This window comes from Apostichopus japonicus, chromosome 7, assembly GCF_037975245.1.
Source record: "Apostichopus japonicus isolate 1M-3 chromosome 7, ASM3797524v1, whole genome shotgun sequence".
In the NCBI taxonomy this organism is placed as follows: Eukaryota; Metazoa; Echinodermata; class Holothuroidea; order Aspidochirotida; family Stichopodidae; genus Apostichopus; species Apostichopus japonicus.
Window position 1 is genome coordinate 22,155,576 of NC_092567.1, and position 19,718 is coordinate 22,175,293.

At 39.5% G+C, this 19,718-nt stretch overlaps 2 protein-coding genes across 2 annotated transcripts; both read right to left on the bottom strand.

The window, feature by feature from the left end:
• Positions 1–1,063: 1,063 nt before the first annotated feature.
• Positions 1,064–11,359, bottom strand: LOC139969758 (uncharacterized). The gene is made up of 8 exons (XM_071974986.1): positions 11,046–11,359; positions 7,202–7,350; positions 5,603–6,628; positions 4,771–4,906; positions 3,861–4,025; positions 3,075–3,238; positions 2,302–2,399; positions 1,064–1,653 (listed from the first exon to the last, which is right to left on the bottom strand). The coding sequence occupies exons 2-8, from the start codon at positions 7,320–7,322 to the stop codon at positions 1,426–1,428; spliced, it is 1,938 nt and encodes a 645-aa protein (XP_071831087.1). The 5' UTR covers positions 7,323–7,350; positions 11,046–11,359; the 3' UTR covers positions 1,064–1,425.
• A 1,638-nt stretch (positions 11,360–12,997) lies between these two features.
• On the bottom strand, positions 12,998–18,359 carry LOC139969757 (small ribosomal subunit protein uS9-like). Its single transcript, XM_071974985.1, has 6 exons — positions 18,285–18,359; positions 18,073–18,157; positions 16,378–16,479; positions 15,959–16,055; positions 14,880–14,927; positions 12,998–13,298 (listed from the first exon to the last, which is right to left on the bottom strand). Exons 2-6 carry the CDS (start codon positions 18,142–18,144, stop codon positions 13,153–13,155), a joined length of 465 nt encoding a protein of 154 aa, XP_071831086.1. The 5' UTR covers positions 18,145–18,157; positions 18,285–18,359; the 3' UTR covers positions 12,998–13,152.
• Between the last annotated feature and the right edge of the window lie 1,359 nt (positions 18,360–19,718).

The following is a 19,718-nucleotide window of genomic DNA, read 5'->3' on the forward strand; positions in this document are numbered from 1 at the left end:
ATTTTTACGTGCAATCTGAGAAATTGCAGGCTTGAGACCCATGTTTTAGGGCTAGGTATTCGCAGCATAAAACACTCGGGAAGTGCCGTTTCCGGCCATCTGGGGGGTTTGAAAAACCCCAAATTTTCTTGTACGCTCCGCGCCAACCGATGGTGGCGCACCGCTTAGATAGTCTCCACATATTAGCCCCCCCCCCAATAATTTTTCCGTTCCGCCGCGCCTGCTAACCGGAAATTATTGTTACTCCTGGTCGTAAAAAATAGTTCTCATGTCATAAAAATAGCAACTGCGCATGCGTAGTCGGAAATTATTCTTACGAACAGTCGCAAGAATAGCCACTTTGAAAAAACTACACTTGCTATTCAAGTATCGGATGTATTTGCTTGTGAGAGTATAAAATCATACTACAAAAGAAACCATGCTGCTTTAGTGAGCAGTCAATCATCTTATACAATGTCAGTGTTTTAAATTTCATCTAAAATGATCTCTTTCCTCTATAGACTGGAAAATAATTTCTTCAAACTTATTTTTCTAGTTTGCTCATTAACAATTCAATATTAAAACAATTTTTAAATGATAATATAATAATCACATATAATGATGTATAATATATTAACAACGATGGAATCATCTTTCCTGACAAATAACTAAGTACTGTACAAATTATGAATGCGAGCAACGCTAATGTACTTACGGTGCACACATAGTTTGCATACCTATGTCTAGTTAAGTTTATAACTGTATGCAGCAATATTTTCCCATGGGAAGAAATAGTTCTTACATACACAATCATTCGACAAGACCATAAATTATGTTACGAAACCACTGGTAACCTTCGTGACCTCATTCGCAGTGCTAAACCTCATAAAAAAATCTGCTGTGGTTATGAAAATTTTGCGATTATCAATAAACAAAATAATCATAAAAAAGTTAATGCAGATGTCTGCGGTAATTATTACAAGATGTAGGCTTATAGGACACTCCATTATTTGCATAGTTACGAAATACATGCCACTAATTTAAAATGCTCTCGATTTGACAGGTCGCCCAGCCATCTTTTCAATTTCATTTATTTTTCCATTTCCTCACAATGTTTATATAATAATAGGACTGTGAAGACAATACCATGCAAAGAAAATAATAAGTAATAAATCATATAAAAGAAAAATAATGGAAATTACGGAGAGAAAATGGTGGAAGGGCTTGGAAGCCGTAGCTTGTACAAGAAGCCCACCAAAAAAAAAGATAACAAGTATAAAGTACGGTATATTGGCATGATAATAAAGCCCCTTACAATGATATTAGTGACGGTATAACATGTATAGTACCAAGTATAACTTTGAAATGGTTTCATTGTTCTATCTTAATCATTTTGAAATGCTCAAAATTAATACGTTAATGATTATATTACCACATGCAAAATAGCTATTCTATGATACGATTCTTGAACATGAGTTCAAAGGTTCCCTCGGTTCGTAACTTCTCTAGCATCTTGAACTGATTGGCTGTGGCGGTACTGTTGGCGATGACGTAATCTCTCAGTTTATAGAAGGCTCCCGGATGTACAATGTAGACCGTTGAGGGATGGATCTGTTTAGTGTCTTTGAAGTTTTGATAAAATCTGTGTCTGCTGTAGAGGTTATTGTCTATGGACTGGGGGAAAAAAAGAGGAAAGGCGAAAAATGCAGCTACGTATATTTGCATGATAGACTAATAACATTTTACAGACACATTGCAAGGCAAATTAGAATTCATATATAGGTCAAGTCTCGAAATAAAAGCCGAGTCTTACTGTTGCCATGGTAACTGCCATATCGAGGATTAAGAATAAATATGGTGTGTGGAACTTAAAATGGTCCAATGTAGGGCGGAGGCTAACTAGACCCAGGGACTGATCCATCATTTTCCAATGGGAAGGGATATGGAATCCGATAAAGGGTAGTTGCCCCCCCCCCCCATGCACCCCTCTCCCTGTACGTTATTAATTTTTTTTTAATTATGCCTAAACGCAAAATTGTACTAATAAATTCTTGCAATGTTTTGTGTAAGGTTGAACAGGAAGGGGGAAGGGGTAGTGAACCCCCGGACATGCACCCCTGGCTCCCCTTTCACCGGGTTTCCGCAGTCAAAAAAGAATTGCTTCCCAACAAGAATACACTTGATCGCTCATGGTTTCTACAACGTCCATCCACCACATCATGGCATTTTGTAAAATACACTGAGAGAAAAGTCACGAACGATAGAAACTTACGGGAAACAACAGACTGCGTCACTCCTAGACGAGGTCGTATCTTAACTTACCTCAGCAATAACTGTCGTATTAAACTCGCTTAAAAGATCCCGAGAGGTCTCCTCCAACTCGAGGAAAAATATGTAGTGTGATCCTTTTGACTTTATCTCTGAAGCGAAGAGAAGACTATATAATATTAGGACATTTTATTGTATAGTTCAGTAGCTGGTTGCCATTACCAAATTCCACTCGACCTGTTAGTTTATACTTTCGCTCGATAAGGCCTAATTGGTATTTGGTATATATTCATATTCAACAGTTATTGCCATAACTTTTTATATGCAAAGTTGACCAGGGTAGTTATATTCCTTACTTCTTACATATTTAAATGGTATACACTTCACTGCCAACGTGTACATGTACATCCCCTTCATGTGCATATATACGTTATTAAAATATCGTCTGTAAGTATGGATTAAAAACCGGCATAATTTTCTAACACGGTACAATACTATATTTTATTACACTAATTTTACTATATAGAAGATGCTGTTTTCTTCAACGCACGGATTGTCTCCACAAGGAGCGTAAGAATCGAAGAGCGTCCACACTATATTTGTTTTTAGTTTCTTTTCTCAATACACTTTTGTGATTCATTTATACAGTGAATTGCGTCACCTTTTTTTTTTTATCGATAACTGCATTTGAAACAATTATAATAAAATGTAAAGAAAGTAAAACTAATAAACGTAAGTAGCCTATACTTTTGGTGACGTAATGAATAAATATAACAACATGAGAGTAAACGTGATCACGTGATAATTCATAGTTATACACATCATACCCGATAAACCATCCAGCGATAACTCCATTGTTATGTTGCTTTCAGCTACAGCTTGATAAACCAGCCTTACATCCGGGTAATTCATCGATACTGCATCCCTTACTGCATTGCGAACAACATCCGAGCTCACCTTCTCACCGACCATGTTAAGTAAAGTGCCAATTCTGCGAGAGAGAAAAAGTGGTCACCAGATTAAAGTCTGATAAAGGTTTGCGTATGTCTATTTTGTCATGCTATAAATTAGGGACACAACTTTATTTTATTCTTAGTGTTCGCATTTCGCATTATACAGAAAATCAAAAGTATGTGGGCCGTAGTTTTGAAACTTTGATTGAAACTTGGAAAAATTGATCTACCAATGTAGGGCAATCAGGGCCGTAGCTAGAATTTTTTTGTGGAGGGGGGGGTGGGGGTGGGGGCAATGCTTTCTAAGAAGAAGGGATAGAACCTATCTTTCAAAAAAGAAAACATTCTTCTGACAATTTTTTATTCGGGGTGTGAGGGGCTGTGGGGTCAGACAAATATATGTGAGGTAAACTCTGTACATTGAGACACCTTCAGCGACCTCAGGCTGGCCATGGTCATACCTCATTCTTTTAAATCCCTGGATCTGCCATGACTGCACTTCCAACACATGTGGGATCCTGTACCCGATATAAGTATTGGTTTGAGACCACTGCATTTCAGCAAAGGAAGATACCGTTTCACTGTTTCTAGAACGAAACACTAAAGTCGACACCCATCTCCCCCCCCATCCCCACTCTCACCCATAAGTGATATAAATACCTGTAGATAAATTTCATCTTCGGTGTCTTGTGATAATACCCAGTAATTTCTACCACATCTCCTACACGATACCGGTATAGGCCAGACTCACCAGTAATCACCATCTCATACTTCTTACCAACTTCAACCTCGTCAATAAAGACCGTGTCTGGATTAGATTCTGAGCTGTATGAAGATCGTAACGATTAAAGGGGCTACATCACTATCATACATATTCTGATACAAAAGTGTATACTGATGTGTACTTGTTATATAGGCTTTGACGTACATAACAATAACATATTTCGCCCAGATTACTGTCCCATATGCAATACAAGACAGAGCTGTCAATATTATTGATTTATCTCTTATAGTTCAAATTATACAGGCGCGGATACAGGGAGGTGGAGCACCGCCTCCTTTATTTCAACGTCACACAAAAGTAGTTATTACCACAGTCTTGCGTTTAGACCTAATTATGCACCTAATTTATAGACTAATATGCCTCAGAATGTACCTATTTACTTCTAAATTTTGTTTAGTGGTGGTACTCCCTCAAAATCCCCAACATAGGGGTCCAATTCAAAAACCCATGGCCTCACCCCATCCTGTCCAAATTCCTGGATCCGCCACCTCTGAATGACCTCATGACAAATCATCTGAGGTTATAATACCTATACCTTATTTTCGTATCAAAACTATAAATTATTAACAAATTCCATAAAAAAAAAAATCCAGAAAAGCTCTTTCGATCCGTTTCCTTCTGGTGGTTCAGCCGTCAAAAGTTATAAAACTAAAAACGAGTTCTTTTCCACCTGCTATTGGCAACCGTATATATACACCAACCACTCAATATAGTTTCCAAACCACACCTCATAAGTGGCAAACAGAATGCTGTAAACTACGCGTGAAGAACTTGACTTTATCTTACATATTTTCTTCCGGAATAAACTCGAAAACGCAACAATTGATTAGAGCAACGAACTCTGCCGACGTGGAAAATGGATCCAAGTTAACTCCGTACAAACCCTCAGATCCATTGAATGAGAGCACGTAGATGGGGATCCCTATATATTCATAAAGCATAAAAAAGTAAGGAAGTTGAGGAGAAAAAAAGTAAGAAAGGTAAGGAGAATTTGTTTAAGATCATCAATACTTTTGCCACTGTATAATAGTGCGATAGATTTAATTATAACGGATTATTTTGCTGAGGGATATAACAACTTTCAATGCTCAAAATACCATTGGCCTCGATGAAGTGACATGATAAATACATTTAAAAAAAATTCTGTAAACATTCAATTGAGCTGGGAGTTTGTAATATGATTGGAGAGATTCACTACAGGTCCTGCCATAGTGGAGTGTTAGCTCAGTGGTTACCGCCGGTGCCTTCCAATCATAAGGTCCCCAGTTCGAGTCACTCCAAGATTAATGTATGTCGTCCAGTTACAGCGTTGTTGACAATTGACAATTCATAATCATGGACGTTAAATACGAATGTAAGAGACTGACTTCCGTCAGCTTGCGGCTTTGATAAGCCAATGATGGCTTCTTCGCGAGTTCCTGCTTGCAGGAGGATCAAAATACATACATGGTATAGACTCTGCCTCAACGTAATTCAAGAGTGAACACCAGTAGTTTAAGAACAACATGAAATAGAGGAAAGTTCGACATAGTGGAGGGAACAGGCCTAGTACAGAGGTCGTGGGTAACGAACGATAATGTAATAAATATATATATTATATAGAATTGCTGATATTTACCTTTGCAATATGTCCTTGCCAGTTGGTCTTTGATGTTGATAATATCAGCGGCGATAATGAAACTTAATCGAGGCCAAATACGACTCAAAATTCCGTCAAAACCTTTCTTGAATTCCTTCTCCAATTCAGCTGCTCTCTCTGGGTCACCGCCCTTCAGTTCCTTTGTGAGGGCGTCTCTTACTTCCGGAGCAAGTTTTAGATCTTGACTTAACCTCCCGGTAGACAAATCTTCTAATAGTTGTGGCCATTTATTCTCCATTAAATGCATCACTTCTAGCAAATGTGTCGTGAAAATGCACATAAGGAGACCGATTTCCTTATCACGAATTCCAAACAGCATTTGGACATAAAATGCCTCGAAAGATGTATTTATGAGGTAGGATATAAATGGTGGCACGTATCCAACAAACCCAAATTCAGCACCTTTTGGCAAATAACTGAGTGAAGTTACATCGATACCGCCCTCACTTTTACTGAGAGACGGTAAACAAAACAAAAACAACTTCGGTTGCATACGTCTTAACGCTGGAAAACACTCATCAACAATAGCGTTCATTAAAATGAATGGTTCACCAGACCGTGTTTGTAAATCCTTGATTGGGATTAGTTTTCCCGTTCCGGTAGTACCACTGGTTAAGACCAACCTCTCAGGTACGCCACTTACAAGTACGTTTCTTTCACCCTTAGCGGTTCTGTCTACGTACGTCTTGTAATGTTCGTAGTCAGTCAGTTTATGTTTCCTTTTCAAATCTGCTAGATCACATACCTCCGAGATGTTATTTTCTCGAACGTAGGTTGTTTCCCTTGCGCCTTTCAAAAATGTCTGGAGTAAAATTTCTTGCGTTTCTCTAGGTCTCTCACAGGAAACATCGAAACGCGCTTTGTGCCTTTTACCGTACAATCGCAACCCGTATTCTAGCAGGAAATGGATAAACGCTCTCTTTGCATCAAAATGGCGGGAAACCGGTTGCGTCGAAATGAACAGAAAAACAAGTCCAAGAGTGCAGCTGACGCCGGCGGCGAAACCTTGGATTATAAGAATATTAGAGAAAGTTTTTTTCAAGGAAAAGAGAATCGAGAGCTCGAAATCTAGAATATTGGAGGATATATTTCCAGCGACGAAAAGATATATATAATCATAAAGTCATATTCTGCATAATTTAGCTGTATTTTGCTCTTTTTTGGGTTATCATTCTGACTAAACCACATATACTCAAACACAAGTAGATAATATTCAATGTCCCACGTTTATTACGGCTAAATCAGGTATGTAAACTCTTAATGATCTAGGTATTAACCGTTTGATTCACCCCCCGCCCCCCCCCCAAAAAAACAGGAGAAAATTGTGTATGGCAAAGTTTACAAATTAGTAAAATTTGGCTATACGACACCATGCGTGCGAATATAGGCTACACTTAGAATCTCATTTGTTTATGAGTATAAGGCTCTAATAAAAACTAAACCAATTATTTTGAATTGCCGGTTTGGCAATTGTAGGGTGGCACATTAGCCTGCACGACGAGGAAGGGGAGGAGGGGGGGTGGCTCCCCCAACCTGACTATTGGCTTAACGCTTGGAAAACTGCTTTTATGGACTTACCAACAAATGCAATCTTGAAGATAGAACTTGAAGCGAAGTCATGATCCATCGCAAAGAAGATATAGGACGTTATCACCGCAGAGACGGCGAGAAATGCAGACGACAGCAACACGTAATTCATGTTGACAAAAAAGTGTTCTCTTTTCTTTCTGTAAACAAGAAAACATACATAGACAAGTGGATGTGGCCCATTGGGTCTCATGAGCGTCTCGGTTTGAAATAAGCACACTTTGGTGTGTTGGTTATGTTACCAAGTTACCAATGACCAGGCGTTTAGTGTTGTCGAGTGAGAAAGATATGGCCTTGAATGTTGGGATATCTTGTAGGGTCGGACAATTCAAGTCTCGAACCCTAGCTGTAAAGATGCATAGGCAACATCCATAGGCCTCGGACATATAAATGCAGCACGGGTTCGGATAGGGCAGGGGGGGGGGGTAGTGGTGGGTGATTGTGTCGGCCAAATAAACCACCTCAATTGTTAACATTTCGCCGACACTAGGTACCAATAGATAACACACCGTTATATAAGCCACCACAGTCTAGAAATTGAAATTTCCGATGTATTAAACTCCCTACAATGCAATGCCCATATTTGCAAGCCATTTTCCCATCTAACCTGAGAAGGTAACTTAAATTAAACAACCAAATAGTTAATGCATGCTTGGTCACGTGATCACCAGAATCGGTATTATCAGGTATTGACCCTTATACGTATATAGGCCCAAATTGCAATTAAGTAAATTAATTTATTAAGCCGCATCATTATTACCTGAGTGTCACAAATACCAAGGTAATAATTAACCAACTGTGACCTGTGATTGACCTTCGAGGATGAACAACCAGTGTTCATATTTAAGCCATCTTCCTAACAGGCACAGATTTTGCGTTAGGGAAATTAAGCTACGAGAGAACAAACACAAAGTCTGAAAATGATGCTTCCAGGGCTTCGCTCACCCCTAGGCCTCATCTGAAACCAGTACTTTGCAGAAACAATGGACACCTAAAAAAACCAATGTATTTAGTTGTTTTCAATATTGACCTAAGATATGCCAGAAAGTCAAATAGGCTATTGGTCACGGACCCTGCTCAAATCTCAACAAGCTGCAATTAACTGCCACTCTCAAAGCGCTTTAGTTTACTCACTGCGACAGTTGGTTGTGTAATTGAACACTCCTAAATGTATACGTTGAACAATCAGAGCCTTCCAGAAATTACTTTTGAAACCTGTTAACATTTCTTTAGCATGCTGAAATTCAGGCACGTATAGCCAGGAATTTGCCAAGGAAAGGGCGAAACTGTAGAAATGGCATTGAAAACTATCTAAGCGTAGCGCCACTATGGTTGGCGCGAAGTGTACAATAAAATTTTGGCTGAAAATGTCTCCCAGATCGCTGGAAATGGCACTTCCTAGGCCTTGTCAGTTGCATCTTAGCATTTTCTCTTTTAAAAATACTAGCAATATCATAAAAACATTTTAAAAAAACATTTCAAAATATGCTCAAGGGGGGGGGGGGCGGCTGGCCCCTTCGCCCCCCTTGGCTACGCGCCTGCTGATTTTTTTTTGGGGGGTAGGGGGAAATTCTGGAGACTGCAACATGGAGCAAATAAACACGTGCACGTGGTCTGATGATAAACCAAAAACGTCATTGAAGCGTGCATGCTTTGTTCTGTTTGTTGTCACCATGAAAAACTTTCCAAGTCAAACGATCGTCACAAAAATATGAATACCATGGAAAATATTGATACATCATGATTTCAAAACTGATGTGCATCAGCATGAGCTTTATTTTTATTTTTTAAACTTCCGCGCCATTTCGGCTTATACTTAGCAAATTTATGGGACTAGTCAGCAGTGTCGTGTGGTACCCGCAAAGTTCTCAGCCCTCCAGTAGTAGGGCCTACCAGTGGCGGAGCTAGGGGTATTGGTCAGAGGGGGCGAGAATTGTCTGTAGGGGCGCTTTGGACACTATCTAAACGGAGCGCCACCACATGTTGGCGCGGAGCGTACAGAATTTTTTTGAGTAAAGATACTCCCTAGATCGCCGAAAATGCCCATTTCCGGGCCTTGCTATAGTTTGCAGATAAACCCAGAATAAATATCCGTTAGAGCATTTTGTCAGAAAATTACAGCAAGAAAATGTGACAAATGTCAATATTTAGATAAGGAGCGCAATAAAAAAGTCAATAATCGCGAATAAGTAAAAAGTCTTTAAAAGCTGAAAAGGGCGCCAGCAGTACATTTGAGTCCGTCAGGGGGGGGGGGATTCGCCCCCCCTGACTATATGGACGCTCCGCCACTGGGGCCTACTGGAGTAATATATTGATATATAGTTTACTTATATTCGCAGTCGACGTAAACCGTCGTCTCAGGTGTTAATGTATTTGTACTGGTCATTCAGTAGGCCTATATAGGCTACTTGTACTCGCCCAATCAACGTACTGTATTTGTAATCGTGCTCGATTTCAGAAAATAATTGAAACTGAAAACTAGAGCACCAATGGTGCAGAAGCTCATACCTTTTCGAGCTTAAAAATGTAGGGCCCACAAAACTTTATGGCCCACCAAATTTTAGGCCATTTTTCAGATTCCACCAATTTTGGGCTCATGAGGGATAACCCCCCCCCCCTCCTTTAGCAGAATCCTGGCCACACCACTGGCTATAATTCCTATTTTCCCCCTTTAAATCCTATTTTACCCACTCTCTCAAACAATACCACTGACCTACCCTATTAAACTTTCTCCCCTCTACCTGAGCAGACCTGAAGCACTCCTTGCCAAAATTTTGGCTGGCTGCCTACAATACCTCAGGCTCAAAGACTTCTAAGAATCGGCAAGTGCTGATTGGCTATATGGGGCTCTCATGCTTACAGTTCGACAGTTAATAACAACTCCCAGTCCAGCTTTAATTCCACTAAAAGCCTCTACAGAGCTTAACTACAAATGTAAACAAACACTGCAGAGACTGGGAGACAAATTAAAGGAGCTTTGGCAAAAGGTGAAGGCTCAGATTTTTTTAAACAATGGGGATTAATTGTAATTAATTAACTTTTGACCAAAAATTATTAGGCATCCCCTAATTCATACACAATCCAACAATCATCAGTTCAACTTTGAATATGATCCATCAAAATCTTGAGGAGATTGAGATATTTGAAAATATTACAAAGAATAACCCCCGATGACCCCCTAAATGACATTTGACCTCAATTTTCCGAACACCCCTGGTAACTCTCATCCCGAGGAACGTTGTGACCAAGTTTCATTATAACTGGCCATACACTGTACGAACAGGAGCAATTTGAAAATATAGGGCCGCGGCCCGGGCCACAAAAGACCCCTAGTTGATCTTTGATCTCAAATTCATGAACACCCTGAAGGTAAAACTTCCATAGTACTATCGTGACAAACCCTCAACATTGTACCATGGAATCTGTAGGAGAAGAAGCATTTTGCGTATTTCCACAAAATGGCCCATTACGGCCCACATGTGACCTTTGACCCCAAATTTCGGACCATCTCTGATGGCCCTATACCCAATGGTCCTTGTGTCCAAGTTTCATGAAATTCCATCAAACACTGTGCGAGTGGGAGCGGTTTTACCAATTGTTGACGGATAGAGTGATAGAATGATAGAGTGATAGAATGATAGAGTGATAGAATGATAGAGTGATAGACGCCGCACTGTAACAATAGCTCACACCAGCATGCTGGTATGAGCTAAAAAAAACTCACCGAAATTTGAAAACACGAACTAAGCTGTTGTAAGTTGCGCTATAAAACCATGTATACAGAGTAGCTTCGGAAAACATTGCTTGCATGTGTCGGAAAACTATTTACACTTACCCGGATTTTCGACGAATTATATAGACTGTGTATCGTACCAGATCGGATTTCACGAACAGTGTAACTTACTTATCTCACTTCGGTTTCTTTGTATCTGTTCCCTTGCGTTAACACGAATTGCAACCAAGGCTGGGACTAAAAACCATCCATTTAGCAACATGAGCTAAACGAAGAGACACACACAGAACAGCGTATAGATCGCCTAACTAATCGACCGTTTAAATAACCCTGTCTGAACCTTACAGCCCTAGTATAGCCACTCCCGGGTTAAATGGCGGGCAAGACTGATAATATGGAATGCACTTTAGACTATGTATATATGCCTGTGTGATTATACCTGAAAGTTCAATTTAATTTACCCCATGTCATATTATATACAGAAGGCTTACCACCACAATGGGTACACCACCATGGTATAAGCTAACTGGTATATTGCGTCGCACATCTGTATTGCATATTCACCGTCCAATGTAAATATGGTTAAAAGTACGGTGGCCGAGTATTACCGTCTTTCAAGAAACCAATCACAAAGACATATACAAAGACATATTAGAGTAGCATTTACTACTAAGACAAATGCTAGTGCGGTTACTCTACAACGTATTCATGATCACGTGGTTACAGTTTCGTTGCAAGGTGACTGGGGTTGAAGTGGATCAATTTGTTTTTCTTTCGTGTATATGCACTATCTTGGATGACTCAGCAATATAATTATTATTATGAAGAAATTTCAGTGTTGATATTTGCCTATAGGTCATTTAAAGTATGAATCAAAGTTCCATTCAGCATTAAGAATCAACCAGTCAAGAGTTGTAACGAGACTCGAGTCATAAACGTATCTAAATCACAGGCACTCGAACAAGTCTTTCACATAGAGGTTAATACAGCAACGTAAGTCCATGTCTCAAATCCAAAATTGAAATACGAGGAACTATAGAGTATGGTGTGTGCATTGTTGTAGGACCACAATGAGATGGAGATTTATTTCTTATTATTCTTTCTTCTCACAGAGGTTGAAAGGAAGGGTGATGGGAGTGTGAGAAGAATTCAAAGGTAGTAATTAGCTCAGTTTGCATTAACACCTAATTCATAGCCTAATATGCTTCAGAATGTACTTTTAATCCCATTTAAGCAAGTCCCGAGGGATCCTGGTGGGATACTGCCCCCCCCCCCCATTTTTAGGCCACAGGTACTACGCAGATGCTTGTTCTCTTTGTAGGACTCAAAGAACATCACACGTTTTACCAGCAACATTGAAATTTGAGGTGCTAACCAGATGTGAATACCATATTCTTTATCCTATGTATTCCCACATCTTCTATGGCCCACTTACTGATCCTGTATACCCTCTGTCTAGTCAAGCCTCTGTAGTATACATCACACGTAATGCCCTTTCCCTACTTTGTTATTCCATTGCAACTGTACCCACAAAGGTGGGGGGGGGGTAGGGTGGGTGTTGAGCTATGGCAAGAGGATTAATTAACGTTTCCTTACGAATATTACATCCACTCTGCTTAAATGACTGCAAAATTAACAGTCAAATATCACAGATGCTATTCTATGAGCATTGGAGATAAAATTTGCACTGGTTTTTTCATCTATTCTGATTATTTACAAAAAAAAACATGTCCAAAACTTGTTCATTTTGCCTTCATTGGCACTCTGCCAAAGGAAAAGTGAGGGTTCTCTGCATTTTGTTTGAACAATCACTCTCCAACCAACCTCACCTGCCCAGCCACCGCCCCCCCCACCTCCCCCCCCACCTCCCCGAGGTAGGCAAATTGGCATGCATCATGATGATACAAGTGGTAAAATCACACAACAGGGACAATTCTTTTCTTCCAATCTTTCACAAATTGTGAGAATATATGTCAATGTGCATCACCATTGTCAATATCAAAGAATACCAAGGGGGAGAGAGAAAGAGGAAAGATAAGAACGTTTGAAAATAGTACTTTTCATTTACTCGTTTATTTTCTACCAACACATGTCTGCTGCTTGTTCACAATGCAGTAATTAATTTCACCCACGTTACAAGCACTGAGTACTAATGTAACACATTCACAACCCTCGTTTAGGAGATTGGTCTCTGGTGGTGGCGCTATGCTTAACGGTAAGATTTCTGGTATCGAGACCTGGCGCTCGGTCCTCCAAACTTCTTGGGCTCGCAACGTCTTGGGTCTGCGACCAGTAGCGATTTGTCAAACTGTACCAGGATGTCCTTGATCTCCTTCTTGGACACCTCATCAACATCTGAAAAATCCAAGCAAAAATGGAGAAGCACAGTTAAGTTTTGTTAAGTAACTGTACAGAAGGGAGGTGGGAGGGGGGAGATAGGGTGTCGATAATCATCGCAACAAGGAACATTCAAGTCGACCCCATTTGGTCATTACTTCACCATGTATGTCTGGTCTCCGTACCATCTCATTATCACAAAGGTTTCACCAGTATTTTCATGTTCAAGTTCAATTTGTTATCTAAACATTAGTGTACTGTACACGTGCCTGTCCAGCAAGGTTTGAGAAACTAGCTAAGCTATTTACAGAAGATTTTCCCAGAATTCTTTGCGAAGCGACTTGTGTCACTCTGACTAGGCAAAGTAACATACACGAGTAATAAAAAACACATCTCATTTCTACTAGATCTAAACGCCTAAAATATTTGGTGATCCCTAATTAGCCAAGTGACTAATTATTTATTCCAAAAAGTGACGTGTCTTACCAATTTCATGTACTGGTTTGCCTATTATGCAAACCTTACACATACAGTAATGTGAATCTCTTGACTTTCAGTTATCCGACCTTTCTCTTTACCGACTAACATGCTATGACCTGATTGCCATTATTTGTGCAGAATTTAACATCCTGCCTACTCAACAGATGTTATAATTTTTTTTCAAATTTTCATACAAGAGGCTGGGCAGAAATTGCTGTACTATAAACAAGGGATAAGATCAACAAATCAACTGAACAGCTCTAGCTGAGTAGAAAGGCTTCATAGTGTTTGTAAAAGATGACGTACTCAAGTCACAGAGGAACTGGTGAGAAGTTCTTTTAAGGTGATATTCTGGTGGCTTGAGGTGAAAAATCATCCTAGAGTTTTGTATAGCAAAGATATGAAATTTTCAAATTTGGTGACATTTCACAGGGAATAATTTATCTGGTATTGTATTGCAAAGTGTTCAAATTGCTGTACAACTGTATAGCAGTTTTTTTTTTTACACAATTCCCTGATAATTTTATAAGAGACAAAACTGCTACACAAATTATAACACTAACTTATTCCCAGTTTTGTGTCCACTGTAAAAATGGCAACAGCCAGAGAAAATGGTGTCACCATGGCAACTGAGCTGAAAATGTTTGGACTTTTTCTTTAAACAAAGAAATAATAGTTCTTTTACAGAACTTTCTTGAAATAGTAAATACATATACCATTGACAGCTAAGAATCTCACAGATAACAGCAAGATGATTATAATGGGCCGGTCAAGCTGTAGAAGAACTACCAGGCTGACATCACAGACCAACCTACACTCTGATCAACGTATTGAAGTAAATGGAGAGCTTAGCCTGACGAGAGTTACATTCAATCAACCACATCTCCAGATATTTAAATGGATTTTCAACTAACAGCGTACACAAAATTTTGTTCTGTAAGATGCATGTTGCATTATCTTCCACCCGAATATCCTAATTTAGCACAAGCTGCTACGTTAAGCAGACACGACACCGAAAGCCATGATAGGCTTACATGCCAACAAAAAAGCTTGCTCATTTCCAACAACTGTCTGATGATAAGTTGTTGAGACTTCCTGGATATTACGTTTCTGACTTACATTTCTGGTAGTAAGCGACCAAAGCTTTTGAGATGGCCTGACGAATGGCTGTAGAGTGAAACAAAAGACAAAGGATCACATAATTACTCATTGATTCACCTTTTCTTGGCATTCTCTCAAATTTCAGTGCATGACACTAGCACCAAATGGAGGGTGAATAAATTAAAGATGAGGCCCATAGTAGGTCCCAATACTGTAGACATCAGCAGCAGTTTTATCAACAAAGTGAAAGGTGAGAATTTGAACAAAATTTGCAATTAATGGAAAACAATTTGCCTTGGTGCTCAAATGCTCAAAATAAGCAGCTGCAACCTTTCGGCGAACCACAAAAATTTGGCAATCCTCATAATATGTCACAACCACCACTTTGAATACACAGGGCCTAAACACATTCTAAGCCAAATACCGACACAATGTGGTGTATCACCAAATTTCCGCTATCAGTGATTGCCAATCCCAACATACTGTATCTAACGTTTTACAGTCAGAACTCAGTGGCAGACAATGGTTCTTACCCCTCTGCCAAGTTTGATTGGACATAAAGGGACTTTGACAGAAAGAGAAATGAAATTTGACTTGAAATAAAACCCAAATGAGGGGGGTTTTATCTTATAATCATGATAATCATAAAAATCATAATCGCTTAAGCCACCACAAATGTGGGAGAGACCCCCAAGGGCTTATGGATTACAACTTACATGTTTGGTGGCTTCCAATTCAACGTTTTAACTCAAATTTGGAATCTTTTCAATTTAGAAAGTCCTTTCAGTTGGGAATACCGTAGATTGCGCTTGGATGAAAAACCCACCTTACTATGACACTGTCGGGGTATCGAACCCCAAACTTCCCGATTGCTAAGTCTTATTGCTTCAAATGCCTCCGCCTTTATCCACTCGGCCACAGTACCGGTGGTGCTGCCATCCAGGCTTGTACTAAGACTACATCAGCAGGGGTACAACTACAACTGAAAACACCCTTAGGTACGAGTTCAAACCCCACAAGGCCAATTACCAGTAACGGCATGCTCTTCCAGAATACGAGTATATATACGTACAAACTACATGTCTGCTGCCACTTACCGTAAATCTGTGAAATTCGTCCGCCGCCCTTCACTCTTACTCTGATGTCGACCCCACAGAATCTATCTTTACCGAGCAACAGGAAAGGTTCTTGAAGCTGCAAAGCAAAAATGGAGAGAAGTCAAAATTTCTGATTCATGGACACGAACGTGATCAGATTTTCATGTCATTTCTTGACGTGTCCTACATGCACGAAAGTTACATTTATTAACAGATGACAGAGGAAATGAAAAGTGTTTAAGGCTGACATGGAAGGTTCGTTCAGTGTTCTGAAATATCTCTTTACACCTCCACACACAAACTGACTGATCACCAGTCATAAAAAAAACCCTACTTTTTCCTGACTTTTCCAGGCCAAATGGAAATCATGTGTATCTGAAAGAATCTGTCCAAGTAGGGTTCAGTTTTGTTTCATTTACCTTATACTGCAGCCCTCTTGGTTCCACTAAGTGAATTGGTTTGCCATTGACCTTCACAAGTCCATTTCCTCTTTTGCAGTGAGCTACAGCTGTGGCGGTTTTCTGTTGAAAATGCAGAAGATAAGGAGAAATTAGATTTTAAAGTTGATAGGATCTCTCGGTTCACATAGCTCATCATGTCGAAGACTATTAGACAATCTCACATGATTTATACCGAGGTAGATATTCTGATCTGGTCTAGGTCTATTTGGGCAATAATATATCTAAGATGTCCAATTCCTTGGGTACAATTATAGAATACAGGGCCATTCATTAACTCTTCCCAGCATCCGGATGCGCGGTGTGTCTGTACATGTCCGTACACGTATGACGCCCTCTAAAATTCCATCACGTATTTCATTTTGACTCCGCATCCGCGCATCCACCCCGGGAGTACTAGGAAAGGACTTAGATAATTTTCGAAAGTTTACCCATATACGATATACCATCACGTATTTCATTTTGACTCTGCATCCGCGCATCCACCCCGGGAGTACTAGGAATGGACTTCATAATTTTCGAAAAGTTTCGACATATACCATCACGTATTTCCAATACTGAAAGTCCTGTATGTACGAAGATATTCCACATCAATAGTGTGTCGTTCTTAAAAGGCATCCGTACATGTGTGACGCCCTCTAAAATTCCACCACAGAAGTACTAGGAAAGGCTTAGGAAATTTTTGACTCCGCATCCAGGCATCCGCGCATCCACTCAAAAAGAAAGAACTGGGACTTTGACATTTTATACTCACATACGTACTGGGGTGAGACTGAGCATCCGCGCATCCGGATGCTCAGATAGTATCATCGAGTGGCCCTGTATTCTATAATTACTCCATTCCTTGCATGTATAGCACTGAAAATTTTACAGATCTTGAGCTGGTCCCTTCATTCCTAATGAATTAATTTGTCTTTGAGGTTGGTTGTTAGCTGATGCTCATTTGCTGGTTATAGAGTGGTCTATTTCTATGGCTCTAGCAATCATAAAGTTGTTAGCAAGATCTACAATTTCTTCTAGGCAAGCCCATTTCTGCTCTAACAATTTCATATGAGGTGCGTGATCTCGCAATGAATTTATCAGTTGGTCGACAACTAATTTGTCCATGATATAGACAAACTCCAACAATAGTTTTGCAGTCGGATTCATACATCGCCTCAAGTATAAATAGGGACGACTGCAATACTGTCTAAATGTTGCAGTCCATGATATGTTACAAACCGAATAAAAGTTCTCTCTGTATCAGGAGTAGCCTCAGTTTATGCTGCTAAGATAGCCTCTTAATTTGTGGAATAGTTTTGCTTCTGACCCGCAGTTGGATTGTAAAATGCCTGATGCACCTTACAAGTTAAACAGGGTGCCAATAAAACGTAAGTTTTACATTTCTTAAAATTGGTCAAGTTTGGCTTTGTACTCCTGGGAAATTCAGGACAAGAGCTGTTGACTCAATTCTTTAAATACAAAAGCAGTGAAAAACTGTGAAATTGCTGTACTTCACGTTAGTCCCTGTGTTTACACTGACATTTAATAGGCCCTACTGCTACTGGTAGTAGCCTACATCTGCAAGACATTAGGCTACAAATTACACAAAATATATGCTAGCCTAACATGATGCCATGAGGCATGGCTTTGCATTGCTCTTTGCATACAACTTACCTTACGTCCGAACACTTGTACAGACTGTGGCGGCAGGCGAGTGCCTGAAGTTTGCTGTGGCTGATCACCCATTGAGGAAAGTTAGCTGTTAATTGAAAAGGAATGATCTTAAGAATACATCTTTATCATATTAATTTTTTACTCGTTCAAAGACATGAATAAAAGTCATTAATTTCATAGATGTTTCGTCCAGTTTTAATCTGTGTACGTACCTTACAACGGCGTGATCGGAAAGAGGGCGAGATTTAGTTTTTACCAAATAGCAAAAGACATGGAACGCGAAAGTGTCATAATCATGTGTTCATTTTCGTTATAATTCTTTCGTTTCGTTCACATAGGATATACATATGTTATGCCTCACATATGTATAAAGCAATGTCCTCGTCTATGTAGAAACTTACATATTTTTTATGCTATGTATCAAGATTTTTATGTCGTCTTCTTGCCTTGCCACGGCATGCTCGGAAGAGGACCAAAGCAACTTGTGGTCAACAAACTACTGAATGGCTTTAGAACGCGAAAGTGTCAATAATCACGTGCACTTTTGTATCGACTTACTATTCTCTTTCGTTCACGTGTATGTACAATGTGTTTTCAGGCTAAGTGACATCTTTCAATAAAGCGTTAGAAGACAACACTTGGGAAAAGACATGAAAGGTGAATGCTTTCTTAAATTCTGTAACGGAGCATGCAGGAGGAAAATAGGCTTTTATGTAAATAGGCAATATTATATCAATTCACAGACAATGACAAGAGCTGAGACTATACTGACCAAGAGTTCTCAATTAATTTTCAACAAGGCGCTTTTTTAGGAGGCTCAATCAAAATCATATTAACAAATCAGGTTTCCTTAAAGAATATATAATAGCCTACATATTTTCCATCGTACCGCTGAGGGTCGGATAATGTAGCTTCTGGAAAAAAAATGTTTTAATGAGGTCCCTTGAGTTGACCTTGAAAAAATGTTTCCAGAGTTAATTTTTTAAAATCTTTATTGGGATACTTGTCAGTTTCACCGTACCTGCTGTGGTGAATCAGAACACACGTTAAGATATTTTAACACATATTACTGTCGATCTACTTTATCATTTTACATGCACAGTACTTACTGTATTGAATACGATAATCGGGTGATGGACCGAATGGCGCATGCGCTTCCAGTTTGTGACTTTATTACCTACGGTATACGTCACTGTTTGATATTGCTTATTCTGTTTAAAGAGCGGTGCCCCGGTGAAATTGACCAAAATAAATAGGCTTCTTTTGCTTTAATGTTATACACCTCCATACCAAGTATGAGATCTGCCCAAGCTTCCCTTCTTGAGATAACGTGTTTACAAGGTTTTACAATTTGACAATGATGACCCCAAATGACCATTGACGTCCTCCAATAACTATATGCTTCTTGTACTTACTGTGGTTCATGTATATATTAAAAAAGAGTTTAGTCCAAGCGTACCATTTTGAGATATCGTGTTTACAAGGTTTTCACAATTTGAACCCTGGTGACCCAAATGACCTTTGACCTCCTCTAAAAACAATAGGCTTCTTGTAATCATTGTGTTACTTCTACACAACAATTATGAAATTGGTCTGACCTTCCATTCTTCAGATATTGTGTTTCCAAGCTGGGCGTCACAAACGCA

Excerpts from the sequence above, each read along its gene's own strand:
- LOC139969758 (XM_071974986.1), bottom strand. The coding sequence starts at position 7,322 with ATGAATTACGTGTTGCTGTCGTCTGCATTTCTCGCCGTCTCTGCGGTG. Across the intron at positions 4,907-5,602 it reads GGCAAGGACATATTGCAAAG|GGATCCCCATCTACGTGCTC; the intron begins GTAAATATCAGC and ends ATGAATATATAG. Across the intron at positions 2,400-3,074 it reads ATCGCTGGATGGTTTATCGG|AGATAAAGTCAAAAGGATCA; the intron begins GTATGATGTGTA and ends TCTTCGCTTCAG.
- LOC139969757 (XM_071974985.1), bottom strand. The coding sequence starts at position 18,144 with ATGGGTGATCAGCCACAGCAAACTTCAGGCACTCGCCTGCCGCCACAG. Across the intron at positions 16,056-16,377 it reads CAAGAGGGCTGCAGTATAAG|CTTCAAGAACCTTTCCTGTT; the intron begins GTAAATGAAACA and ends TTTGCTTTGCAG. Across the intron at positions 13,299-14,879 it reads GGTCGCTTACTACCAGAAAT|ATGTTGATGAGGTGTCCAAG; the intron begins GTAAGTCAGAAA and ends TGGATTTTTCAG.